Genomic DNA, 14,161 nt, shown 5'->3' with positions numbered 1-14,161 from the left:
AAGGACATCTCTACTTCAGTGTAGTATTAAATTTTCTCGAAATCAAGCAAGAATTTTTGGAATTCCAGTCTCATCTCCCTCTCCCTCGTGGTGCCACGAAAATGAAAAATCTGTGAACCCTATATCTAAAAGTATCTCACGGATAACGAGAAACAAAACGTGCCTGGCATTGTTATTCACAAGGAAATTTCACTGCATGCGTACGACATTTCTGCATTGTAGTTATTCCAGTTTATCTCTTTGACACAACCGTATCCATTCATTTCCAGGGAACGAACGTCTCTCCGAAAGATACAAGCAAGACACAAAAATGTCATTCGTCAAGAAAGCGATTTACACGATGGCTTACGGGTTACACGACATGCAAAAGGCTAAATGCAACGACACCTCGGTGGGACTGTGCGCGGAGATGCTCCCGATCAACGGCTCCCTGTTCCTGCAGTACTTGCTGAACGTCAGCTTCATATGGGGCAACGAGACTGTCATGTTTGACGAAAATGGAGATCCTCCTGGGAGGTGAGTGGAATACATATAACTTGTCTCTTGCAGATGAATATTCCTCAGGAATATTTCTCTCACTCTTACGCTTTATATCATCCAGCCCCTGAGGAAACCATTCGGTTTCCAGCTTTATTTTTATCAGGAGGAGATCTCTGGCTGTCACTTTTCTAGTTTAATATCATTCTCTGACGTTTGTACTGAATAAACAGCGTTCGGGTGAAATTCCATTTACTTCACTCTGGAGGAGAAGTAATCTAATATTGTGATTCTCGAATGCTGAAAAGTCCTGAGAAAATTTTCATTTTTGTCTTCGAAGGTATGACATCATGAACTTCCAACTGACGGACAAGACGTATGACTACAAGCACATAGGAACGTGGGACAGTGGCTATTTGGATATCTTCGAACCCATCGAGTTTCCTTCGAAGCTCGCGGGACCGCAGCCTCCGGAATCTGTATGCAGTAAGCCTTGCGAAAGGGGAAAAGCAAAGGTATTATTGATTGTAAAGGGTTTTCTACAATAAAAATATCTCTTGTTTTGAGCTGTCTGCAGCTGTGATTATTACGCCCTTGGGGGGGGGGTCACACCAGGCCCAGTATTTTTGAGAGCCCGCACTTACGGTAATGATTTCTTTTGGAAATTATGAATTTAGGGGAGAAATTTATGAGTTGCGAATTTTCATTAACTATGTAATTCTGAAATTTCATCAATTGTGGAAGTATTCCTCTCTTTCATTTATTCTGTTTATTCTGAATTTTCATCAGGTCTGGAATTATTTCTTTCATTCTGAATTTTCATTATTATTTCTGTTAATTATTTTTCTCATTTTTAATTCATCGATTCTAAAAATAGTTCTCAGACGATTTCTTTAATTAAATCCTAATTTTAATTGTTTTCGAAATTTTTTCTTTCATCGATTTAAATTTTTTTCAGTAAGAATTTTTTTTGTTAATTAAAATTTTTTGTCTATACTTTTTTATATGGAAATTTTTCAGCATTTTGGAGGTACCACAGTATGCAGGGTTGTAAATATTGACTGCCCAATAATTACACACGTGATTTCTTGTGAAAAACAAACATGGAAAAGTGTTTTCAGTTTTTTGATCTGACCCATAATTAATGAGTTATAACGCTTTAAAAATGGATACCATCACTTCAGAATCCTGCTAAATTCGCCAATCGTACACCAAACGTATAACTTGGCGTTTTTGGAAATGCTAAAAATATATTAACCCCCCACACAGAAATTCAGAAAACGAAAAAGATAAAAATACGTTTTTTTTCCTCACACTTTTCAGGAAAGAGAAAAAAAATTTTTTTTACAAGTCAATCAGAATATGTTCTTTGCATCTCACAACGCCACCTTTACAGCAGAGATTGTAGATAAGCGTTAGTGATTTTGTTTTGTTCTCTAGAAAGTACCGTGTCTATATTTTATATTACCATTATTTATAATTATTTTTTAATTTCTAATTTGCATACAAGAACATTATTCAAGAGCATAATTCAGCATACATTATATGCTGAACTACCCTTAAAATTTTTTGAGAGGGATGAAGTTATTCTTCAAAATTATTTTTTCGAATAATTTTTCACTGGCTCTAATAACTACCTTAAAACTAAACGTTTGTGAGATTAAAATAGCCAAATTTACCAGAAAAAAAAAAGCATTCTCATGTTCCCAAAGGAAATTATAATGGTTTCAAAACTGGTGTTGGTTTTGCTGAAACGGCTCTAGTTTTTGAGAGAATAATGCATAATATCATTATCTCAATATAATCCGCAGCCACTAATTTTTGCTTGGAAATTTTCCTTCCAAATTTATATTTATTTTCCTATTTTATTCAACTCGTCATTACCAGACATCAGTAATCTTTATGTACTGTTTTGCAGTTTCGATGTGATTTGTATGCTGCTTGTGGCACGAGCCGATCCAGAACTCGTTAATGGGAGGGGTGATTTTACAAAGTAATAATAATAGTAATAAATAAATAAATAAAATGAGTGAAATGAGGTAGTGAGGAGTGAAATAAATCACAGTGAATGAGGTGACCATGCATCCTTCATTTTGTTCCGTATTTTCCGGAATAGTCCCGATTTTTCCTGTTTTTTCTCCCTCCTGCATTTTTAGAGAAAATGTACTGGTTTCTCTTATTTTTTTTTTTTTAATCGAAGTTTTCTTGAATTTTTATTTAATCCAAAACGTTTATAATTTTCAACGGATTGATTGAAAAATGCAATATTATCATATAGAAGTTCCGAAAATTTCATGAATTATCGCGTTTTGCTTGGGGGGAAGGGTAATCATACCGATAATCCCCTCTCCCCCCCCCCCTCCCCATAGATCCGCACCTGGCTTATGGTATTACCATTGAAATTTAACTTTCACTTCATCTCAAAAACTAGAGATGATCTGATAAAACCGATGTCAGATTCGGAATCAGTGCCCCAAAAGCACCCTAAAATCACTGAAAATTTTTTTTACATCAAAATCAGTATTGAGTAGTGCAATCTACAGAAAAAATCCGAAACCAAAAATTATTTTGAATAAATCAATTCATAACATAATAAGTTTGATTAAAAGTTTACGATTGAATCGTTGTTATTATTTTACTGTTTCCCACTAGTCACCCATTCTTCAAGTTATAATTTCTACATCCTTCATTGAAGCCTTGAAGCCAAAAAAATATTGCCGTTTTATTGATCAACATGTAAAACGACAACGTAAAATAGAGATCGTGCAGGAAACACATACGCACTGTTATGCACCTTCCCTGAAAAAAATTGACTTGATATTGAAGGTAAAAAAATTGCCACATTTTGGCAAAAAAAAGTGTTGATCTGGCTACAAAAATTTTCTAACAGATCTCATTTGGCTAACACTTTATAAATCTGGTGATAAATTTGCCAACATAGGGGACGAAGCTAATACGTAAGTTATACGTAATAACAAGGTTTATAATATTACACTACATGAAGAGAAAAAAACGTCAATCGCGTGAAGGAAGAAGGCAGAACTTGGCTTCTAATGGGATTCAATATTTCAGTTTATTTCCAAGAAGTAACAACCCGCTACTGGCGGAGAAATGTACTTTCGTTCGGAGTTTGGCACATAACTGACCGTTAGAAAAATGATACGTCACCCAATTTTAAAACCTTATAACTCACTTATTATTCGTCCGATCCAAACACGGAAAACACTTTTTCTATTACAAGGTATCACGTATGTAATTATTGGGCGGTCGATAGTTACCACCCTGTGTATAAAATCGGAACTTAAGAGACCTCCGCTTTTCCAGCGTTCTGGATGTGCCGCCGATTTCCCCTTTCCCTCGGAATACATAAAATCGGGCCAAGAGGGCCCCCGCTGTTTCAGCACCGGGCCCCTGCGTCTGGTGAGGATGGCAGTGAATTATTCATTATTCATCAGAAAGATATGGAATGTCTTCTAATGGTGAATGTTGGAACCAGGGGGTTTTTTTTCTTTTAATCAATTGCATTAATTTTGCTTATCGGACGAAAAAAATTGTAGCCAAATTGGAAAATTAGCTAAAGTGGCCAGCTGTTATCTGACATTGATGTATGGACACATCCAGGTTCGTGACATTGGCGTGTAGACTCTCATTTAGCGAATTCGGCTTTCCATTTACTCTCAAAATCAAAAATTCCATCTCAATCGGCGCAATCGGTGACCAGGAGCGAGAACCGTGGTTGTAACCATTTCTCTCCTCTCTCTCTCTCTTTCTCTCTCTTCCGCTATTGCTTCCTCTATTTCTTCTCGAAGACTTTCTTGGAGTTCCATACTTTTTGATGAGTAGTTACAGCTGTATGCAGCTCAGAACTTTATGAAGTTTCACATCTTTTTATTGAGTAATTATGTGGATTTCTTCTCATAGATAGTTGAATAGACTTCGGATATTGACCACTGAGCTCCATATCAACAAACTTGGTGACGGACTAAGTCCCTCCCTCCTTCCAAATAGTTAATGAATGCACAATGGGACGCCAGACACCATATATCCACCCAGGCATATATGTTCGCAGAGACAACTAGTAACCCTAAGTAGCAGTTGCATACAGCTCTCAGAAATTGCCAAAGTTCCACAGCTTCATAGCGAGTGCTAATGTCTGGGTACAACTCTCAGAGAACTTTACACACATTCTAATTATCGCATAAACATCCACTACTACTAAACCCCACTTCCACCTCGTCCTTATTCCTTTGCGGAACTTTTAACGAAGTGGTACGTGTTGTGAACTGAACAAGAAGTTTGTTTCTATGATTTTTAAGTGTGTGCTGCCATCTACCATCAAGTTTTCTAACTATGATTGAAGTGTAATGATTGATTGATGAATTGTATCGTTGTAGGCTTGTTGGTCTTACAGGGAGATCGGCTCACATCGTGCCTCGAAGTTCGGGACCAAATGATGAGCATTCACTACTGTACACATCCTTATACAGCTCAAAGAATTTCCCATGTTAGTCCGCTTTCTCGCGATCGGTTACAATTTACTGATCTTCGACAAACATTTAAGTATCTGGTGGTCGTTCAAGGCCTTATATATATATATAGCTCCCAGAAACACTCAAAGTTTATCAACTTTCTCTGATTCTTTATAGCTGTATACATGTTTGCGTACAGCTCTCATGACTTCCCACAAATCTATTTATCTCATGAGTATTCGACAGCTGTATACAATTCTCAAAATTTCCAAATGTTTATCAGCTTACGAGATGTATTTCATCTCATAATTATCTCTCTGAATTACGAGATGGAGTTCATCTCGTAATTCGGTGAGTGCAATTTTAGAACGTACCGGAACAATGGTAGCAGCGCAAAAGGTTGGCATGGCGTGCATTTGAATCTGGTGAGATTGTTTGAATTGGAAAATCATTTTAATCAGTTAAATCGATGCATTTGCTGTGCTTCCATTTTAATTTAATCAGATAAGAATGAATAGCTGAAAAGAATAGATGAGATGACGAAAGAAATTATACTATCATATTTCATATTTTAAGGTCATATTTCTGTTTTTTAGGTAATAAATGCTTGCATATCATCATACTTTTTTCACTTTTTATCGATAAATTCGTTCAAGATATCGATGGGATTGTTAGCGAATTCGCAGATGAAGCGAATGAGGAGGGTAGTCGGGAATCACAAATCGATAGGGAGTTGCCCCAGACCAACTTAAACAGGACTGCAGCATGGGCAAATGAATGGAGTGAATCTTTTAGCGTTGGCAAGTGCATGGTCACTCATTTTGGTTAGAACAGCCCACGCGTTTCACTTACTAGTTGAATGGTGTTACTATTCCGGATGCCACTAGGATCACCGATCTGGATATTCTTATTGATGGGTGGCTTAAGTTTTCTGAACATTGTTTAGCGCTTGCCAAAAAATCGAATAGAGTGCTCAGTTTCATTCACAAAAGGTCACTTCGCGTTCTCCTAAAGTGATTCTTCCACTTTTCCGGGGCTTAGTCCGTCCTGTATTGGAGTACGCTGTCAGGTTTTGGACACCATGCTTTCAAAGGGACATTGACTTGATCAAGGGGGTGCAGAGAAGAGCCACACGTGCTCTTGATGGCACACGAAGAGACATTTAATTTTTTGAAAATGTTTACATTGGAAGAGCGCAGAGAGGAATATGATCGAGGTGTTTAAAATTCTCAACGGGTTGGATATAGGATGGGCCATAAATTATTAATACATCTTTCAATCCACCAGTATTGATTGGCAAGGGAGGGGAGAATTTCGGGTTATGGTGTCGCAGAGAGTTTTTCTGTAGTAAGGGTTGTGAATAAAATAGAATAGCTTACCGCCGAGGTTCGTGAATTCTAACACAACTGACGCATTCAAAAAGAGGTACGATAGACATATTGGGATAAATCAAGAAGCTATACATACTTTTCTTGCTCTTATTAGTTTGCTGTATTTTTTATGTATTTTTTTTATTACAGTTTAGATGTATACTCCACATCCATATCTTTTTTCGGGCATCTTTTTTTTCATCTCGTTGGACATTTTGTCTGTTGCGGCCTTTGTATTTGCATAAGATTTTTACATCATAAAAATCTGAGCCCTAATGAGGAACATTCACGGCTGTATAACAGCTGATGAATTTCTGATACTTCACAGTTTTCTGATGATCAATCTAAAATCATCTAATTAAGTTATCTATAAATAATAGCTGAGAATTTCAATTGCCGACACTATTTTCAAGACAAACATTAATAAATATTTGTTTAAAAGAAAATAGAATTTCGCAAACAGTTTATCATGTTGCAATCGAAACTCACGCACATTGCAATCAGTAATAGGATTACAGACACCATATATTTCGCAATCATTCATTCACGCAATACGGAAATTGAATCCGATTATTTTTAAGAATGCCTTTCATTAATATTCCATCATCAATTAACGACGCGTCGAAATCATCGAAATTATGAATAATAATAATAATAATAATTTATGATATGGCATGTATACGCTGTCGTCATTTTGCATGCTCTTGGAAATTAATTACATTATGCCCTTCAAAAAAATACTTTAAAACGAAATACATTGAAATGTCGAAACGAAATTCGCGGAAATTCATTCATTCATTCGTGACGTCGATATTAATTTATTAATGGGAAATTCTCGGGGGACGGAATCGGTAACATGTTATTTAATCGCATTTGCATGTATAATAAGGCTGACGGGCAAATTAAAATATTGTCATGTGAATTTTTATTTTTGTTCAGGATCCGAATAATTAATTTAGGCATTCGGTTCCATTTTAAATTGATAAATTTAATTCAGTTATGAGGAGATTAATATCTTTGGTTTTGCAAATCAAGATTTTATTTCATGTTATGAATATCCAAAAAGATAGACGGTTTTTTCTCAGCCCAAGATATCGAGAAACAGTTATTTTCTGGATATTATGCTAAGGTGAACTCGGAAAGAAAAATCTTATCTTCGGACTCGAACCCAGGCCCTCTTGCAGAGCATGCTTGCCCGGTATGCAAGAGGGTCTGGGTTCAAGTTCCGGTAGAGACATGATAGCTTTTGTTTCCGAGTTCACCTCAGCATGATATCTAGAAAATAACTGTTTCTTTAATATCCAAATCAATCAATCAATAAACTGCAGGTCATCAATCAATCAATCAATTCGCATTAGTGAAGTTTTCCGAGATAGCTGAAGGTGATAAAAAAAAACAAGAAAAATGAGAAAATATCCATACACGATATATACATCATTTCGATCATTTTCAAGCATAGCCAATATGTGACTGAGCAGCTTAATACCCCCCTCCCCCCACATTCTGTAAAACGGTGGTGGTCGGCTGAAGTTAGTCTTCTGTGGTTCCCAACTTCGAGGGGCAAATGCGAGCCGATCTTCCCGTTAAAAAGTCTTTCACCACAATGCAACAGGCCTACGACGATACAATTATTCAATTATTACACTTCACTCATAGTTAGAAAAATTTATAGCAGATGGAAGCACTATACACATAACAAACATTACACAGAAACAACTCACGTTGCACAACTATCTTTCATAATACTTACATAGGCCGGGATTACACTATAAAGTTTTTACTAGTTTTTACACTAGTTCTTTTATAAAATTTGAAAAATTCAACCAATAAGATTATCGGTTACATTTGCTCGAATGTATCCTGTAAGCTTTACTGGTTAGATTTTTCAAGTTTTATAAAAGGGATTTTATCAAACTTTTATAGTGTAATCCTGACCTTACACGCACATTCCAACGTGTACCGATTCGTTAGAAGTTCCGCAGAGGAATATGAACCAGGTGCATGTGTGGTTTAGTAGTAGTAGTATTAGTCTGTAAACGGTGAGAGTAGGTTTTACCGCCATTACCGAACTGTTACCAGAATAATAGAATAATACTACAATTGGCTATAACGCCACTTTAAGTGGACCGTCCGTATGGTGTTTGAACCCCATTTTATTACATTTCATTATTTATTTTTTTTCCTCTTCCTTATGGTTGTTTCCATGTTGCAGAGTATTCAAGCTGAAAGTGTCAAATGTTGCTGGGTGTGCGTTGCGTGTAAAGAAAACCAATTCCTTCTGGATGAGTTCACTTGCCAAGACTGTCGCTTGGGGTGGTGGCCAAACGAAAATCTCACTGGTAATAAATTCAATTGTATTCATCAAGACGCAGTTTCCTCAAAGAAATCACCAATTAGTTTTTATTTATTTTTGGTATATATGGTGATGAGACATGTGACTCGTATTTCACACACGGTAGACACCCGTATTTTGGACCATGCTGAGAGAAAACGAACAAAAATATCTCGTTTTCCTTTAATGACGTTTTGAGTGTTTCCTTCAATGAAGTGGCTTTTGAGTTTGTGATCTTAACGGAATATGATCAAGATTGCCATTTATGCGGCCTGTTTTCAGATTTTATAAATTTAAGACTAGAATTAAAAAAGGCAGTACGTGCCAAAATGTCAATTCCGAGGAACATCGATGTGAAGGGGGAAACCGATGTATTAGGAGATATACAGTATCAAGTGCTATCTAGTGGGAGCTTCAACAAACTAAACCAATGATCACACACTTTCAGCCTTATTTCCCCCCCCATCTCTCCTTTTCCCGGGGGGGGGGAAAGAACATGTACTCAATGTATGTGTATATGTATGTATGTATGGTGTATATGTATGTATGTATGGTGTATATATATATATATACCATTTTTAGTGTATTTTCAAAAGCCAGGGGGTGCTCACCCCCCCCCCCCCCAAATGACGGGCTTTACTTACAGCCTTTTTTAATGCCAGTCTTCAATTATATTCTTAGAATTGTGTGATTCTAAATGTAAATTAACATCTCCCAAGTTTTTAATGTTCAACGTTTTCTTCGTAAAATATGTTTTATTTCACTGCAGATTAGCAGTGAACCTCTCGCAAGCAATTTCTAGCGGCACTTGGAAATGTCCCGTATTTCTCTCGACTAATATCGTCACTCTAAGCCACTAAGCCAAGATTTCTTGACGTATGACACGTGACCCAAGCAGGGGATGGGGGGGGTTTCTGAGATGGGTCGTTTAAATCCACTAACGGTTAAGGGTTCTTAACCTTTTGCGGTCTCATGTCGAGATGGGATCGACATCAGGAAAAACCGGTGCTCCTTTCTTATAACTCCTCTTTAGGATCACAGGAGGGCCCTCCCTGTGAATTTTGCTTCTTATCAGAACTCATATAAGATATACAAAAGATGCAATAGCTAGAGGCCTCCCTCTTTGTTGAAGAGATGTCGGTACGAAGTGTACCGACAAAGTACTCAAAACCTCTGGACCGCATAGGGTTAAGCTATGGATTACCCAAGCGACTAGGGGTACTACTACCCAAACTTAATTCGAAGGAGCTTCCGAGATGGGTAGTTCAAATCCACTTACAACTAGGGATTCCTGAGATATATGGGCCATGATCCAAACCGAATTCGCTGAGCTTCCGAGATGGGTAGTTCAAATCCACTGAAACTCTTGGCAGCTATGGGGCATGACCTAAACTTGATTCACAGAGCCTTCCGAGATGAGTAATACAAATCCACTTACAGACATGGATCATGACCAGGGCCGCAACTGGATGCTTTGTCACCCGGGTCAAGTGCGCACTTCGGTGCCCCCTTGTAATGTTGAAAGTAAGGTTTGAGAATGAAATTTGCGCCCCTTCTGGTCCAGTGCCCGGGTCACGAGACTCGCCTGCTCCCCCTTAGTTGTGGCCCTGATCATGACCCAAACTAGTTTCGTAGCGGTTTCCTAAATTATTCGTATAAATCCACTTTACAGTCCTGTTATAAATTCACTTTTTGCGTCATTAGTTTCACTAATTTCGAGAAACAAAATCCCATGGGTCGCGAAGCCGACCTTGTAATTGGTTTTGGGTCGCGGCTGAAAATGGTTACGAACCCCTGCTGTGGGATTAAATTTTTTTAATGTATGTCAGAATTCATTTTTTTATTGACATGTTCATCAATTTTTTTTGAGAGGTTTTTCTCTCTGAATTGCAGGTTGCAACGAGATACCGGTCGAATACATCCAATGGTCGGACACCACGGCGATAGCGGCCGTGAGCATAGCCGCCCTTGGATTCATAGCGACCTCTTTCACGATGGTGGTGTTCATCCGGCACAACAACACCCCTGTAGTGAAAGCGTCGACCCGCGAACTGTCGTACGTGATCCTCGTCGGTATGTACATGTCGCACGCGTGCACTTTCCCGCTGCTAGCCAAACCGACGCAGATGTCGTGCCTGCTGACCAGGATTTTGCCCGGCTTGAGTTTCTCCATGATGTACGCTTCGCTCCTCACGAAGACCAATCGTATCGCGAGGATCTTGGCAGGCAGCAAGAAGAAGATCATCACCAAAAAACCGAGGTTCATGAGCGCGACGGCGCAGGTGGTCATCACGTGGCTGCTGATATCCGTCGAATCCGGGATCATCGCTGCCATGTTGATACTCGAACCCGCGAACTCGATGTTCTCGTATCCGAGTCTGTCGAAGGTTCGACTGATATGCAATACCACGACCCTGGGTATCATCGCCCCTTTAGGTTTCGATTTTTTCCTCATCGCCATGTGCACTCTGTACGCCATCAAGACTCGCAACCTGCCGGAGAACTTCAACGAGGCCAAGTTCATAGGCTTCACGATGTACACCACGCTAGTCATCTGGACGGCTTTCGTGCCGATATACTTTGGTAGCAGCTCGAAGGTCATAACGATGTGTCTGTGTATCAGTTTCAGTGCCATCGTGGCGCTCATTCTACTCTTCTTCCCCAAGCTTTACATCATCGTTCTCAGGCCGGAAAGAAATAACAGGAGTGCATTCACCACCACCAAAGATGTCAGATGCCATATTGGTAAGTCTAATTACATTTCACCATCTTTCAGTGGTTCCTAACTTGTGGTAGGTGCAGGCGTGGATCCTGGGTGATTTGTTGTGCAGATCCGTGTGGGATCATTCTGAGTATTTTACGAAGCAGACTAATTTTTCCCCATATTATCAGGCCCTTAGAAGGGGCGATTGCCTTCATCAACCTCCTTCGGATCCGTGCCTGGGTAGATATACCCTTGAGGGTACGTGACGGGCCATTCAAGGTTACGTGAAAAATAATCGGCATTGTGGACTGAAGCAAAGACAAAAATAAAAAAGTGCTAAATGTTAAGTTATAATGGAGCAAGTTCTCCCCGCGTTTTCCGGGGAATAAGCAAGCCTCTTACGCACTTTAATTGGGGTTTATGAAAATCTTCTACGCACTCCTAATAAGGTAGCCTACTTGAAGCATGTAAGCTAGTTGAACTGTTACATTTATATCGCGTTGATTCCACGATGGTCATGATGATTCCGGCGATGTTCAGTCCTTATCTATCACACATATTCAGTCTGACTCAATTTCCTCCGCTTTTATTGTTGTATTTTGGCGTGCACTAGCATCAGTCAATCTCTGACAATTAAGACCAATCCGCAATATCACTCTCAGACAATCGAAACAATTTCAAAATCTTGTCGAGGTCATAATTCCTCGAGTTCCTTGGAACACACCATTCGTTCAAATCTCCTATTTCGTAAAAGTTCCTAAAAGAGCAATCGTAGGTTTAAGGCCGAGATCTCACACCATAAAAGTTTGATATAAATGTTCTTTTGTAAAATTTGAAAACACAACCGATAAGCGTACCGGTTACATTCCAGCGAATGGAAGCAATAGACTTATTGGTTGTTTTTTGTAAAAGATCTTTTATCAAACTTTTATTGTGAATACCGGTCCTCTTTCATTGTTTCTAACACTTCAGCGTTGGTCTTAATTGTTCTACCGAGCTACGCGATGCCGAGCCACATAAAAACTGGTTGTTATCGGGAAAATCACCTGAGCCTCATAAGCGGAACAGGGGGGAGGGTGCAGGTACTCAGAGACTGTGTTCGCCAATGCGCATCAAAATTCAATTTGATTCCTCCAAATTTTGTTGAGGAATGAAAGTACTCCTTCAAGTTTTAGTAACTGTTATTCTCATAGAGTTATTTATCACTGATAAAAAAGAATACCTCCCCCCCCCCCTCTTTTTACAAAAATACCCCTTGGAATTTTCGAGAGGAGTGAAATTATTCTTCAAAGTTAATATTTCCGTAAAGCACTACTCGGAGTTGGAGATAATCGCCCCGTTCACTAAACACACCCTCACTGATTCGCCCTTCCCGTTTGAGGATCCTGTATTGGCTTATGCTCAGCCTCCCCCTCAAAAACAGATTTTCGAGTGACTACGCACAGTGTAGCGCTGCGGGTGTAGAAACGATTGCAGACGAAATAACACGATTTCTTTCTGATTACCTTGCGTCAAAATTCTGGGGGGAATCTCTGGGGGGAGAAGTCTTCAAAAAGAACCAGTGACAGTAGCTAGTTAGTTCACTCCCTCTCAGCTTCAATAACCAAGGATCGCGGCTGATCGAGTCCCTTGAACATGGACTCACCGATGACATTCTGACTTTGTGTATAAGATATCGCAACGTCTGCGTTGTTTCGTTAAGAACAGTATTCTGAAATATTGAGTGTGGGCGTTGGTGGGTCATGCCTGCCCCACACGAGTCCTCACAAACAAACAAAGATCTTCTAGGAAGATTTCGATGTGAAGTACTGGAGCATTCACCTTACAGACCGGACTGACTTATTTACTCCCCCTTCTTTCCTTAAATAAAAAACGATTGTGTGTGTGAGGAAGTTTATCTTGCATCGTGAGTGAATGGTTTCCTCGACATCCCAGGTTTGCCGTTTGACCAACGCATAGTCTTTTTCAAGATTATATAATTACTATGTAATTTGTTTGCGCAACCGCAGTAGATACCCATACTTTGAAGACCGCTTTTAGCATCCTATCGAATTATGTCACAGCAACAAAAATGCATCAATAACAATAACGATATGACTATAACCATTGCGTAAACAGCAATCAAATTACTTATTTTAATTTCATAATTATTTTTCATAATTACTGAAATTATTCAGATAATTAAAATTGTTCACTTATACAAATACAAATACAACACCACAACAGGCAAATTGCCCAACGAGGTGGCTGACTTAAGAACATCATGGATCCCCGAGCCATTTTTTGGAGGCCCTACCTACTACTGCTACACCACACATGCACCCCCCCCCCCCGCGGAACCCCCCAACGAATCGGTACATGCGGGAATGTGCGTGTACGTGTAGTGCAACCTGACGTAAAGTTTGTTTCTGTGTAATGCTTGTTATGTGTAGTGCTGTCATCTGCCCCCAGTTTTCCTAACTATGAGTGAAGTGTTATGGTTGAATGATTTACCGTTGTAGGACTGTTGCTCTCTGTGGCGAGACTTTTTAACGGGGAGATCGGCTCGCATTTGCGCCTTGAAGTTGGGAACCACAGAAAACCAACTTCAGCCGACCACCACTGTGGGGTTCGAACCCGGATCCTCGCATCACGAGTCCGGCACTATAATAAAAAGAATATACATTCACATTATGAAGTGTTTCTTTTTTTTTTAATAAAATCATAACGAGAATATATTTTTATCTCAGGTTATCAGACGGCGGCCGTGTCCAGAAACTCATCTCATTCTACTTCAGAGTTCAGCTTAGAATCACCGAGGTAAGACGTC

The 14,161-nt window shown here is 39.2% G+C and overlaps 1 protein-coding gene across 3 annotated transcripts in view; it reads left to right on the top strand.

Moving 5' to 3' along the window:
- Positions 1-14,161, top strand: part of LOC149075525 (metabotropic glutamate receptor 1-like) — a 167,166-nt gene that overhangs the window by 131,100 nt on the left and 21,905 nt on the right. For all 3 annotated transcript variants that reach the window (XM_089242901.1, XM_089242899.1, XM_089242900.1), the window contains exons 5-9: positions 270-516; positions 818-992; positions 8,529-8,655; positions 10,542-11,393; positions 14,082-14,151. In XM_089242901.1, coding sequence (XP_089099027.1) covers positions 270-516; positions 818-992; positions 8,529-8,655; positions 10,542-11,393; positions 14,082-14,151 — 1,471 coding nt within the window. The remainder of the gene's footprint in view (positions 1-269; positions 517-817; positions 993-8,528; positions 8,656-10,541; positions 11,394-14,081; positions 14,152-14,161) is intronic.

The sequence above is a fragment of the Pholcus phalangioides genome, unplaced genomic scaffold, assembly GCF_987345545.1.
Source record: "Pholcus phalangioides strain wild (caught in Gottingen) unplaced genomic scaffold, Ppha-v1.0 ptg000015l_1, whole genome shotgun sequence".
In the NCBI taxonomy this organism is placed as follows: Eukaryota; Metazoa; Arthropoda; class Arachnida; order Araneae; family Pholcidae; genus Pholcus; species Pholcus phalangioides.
The sequence above is the reverse complement of the archived record's forward strand: the minus strand, read 5'-3'. Positions and strand labels throughout refer to the sequence as shown.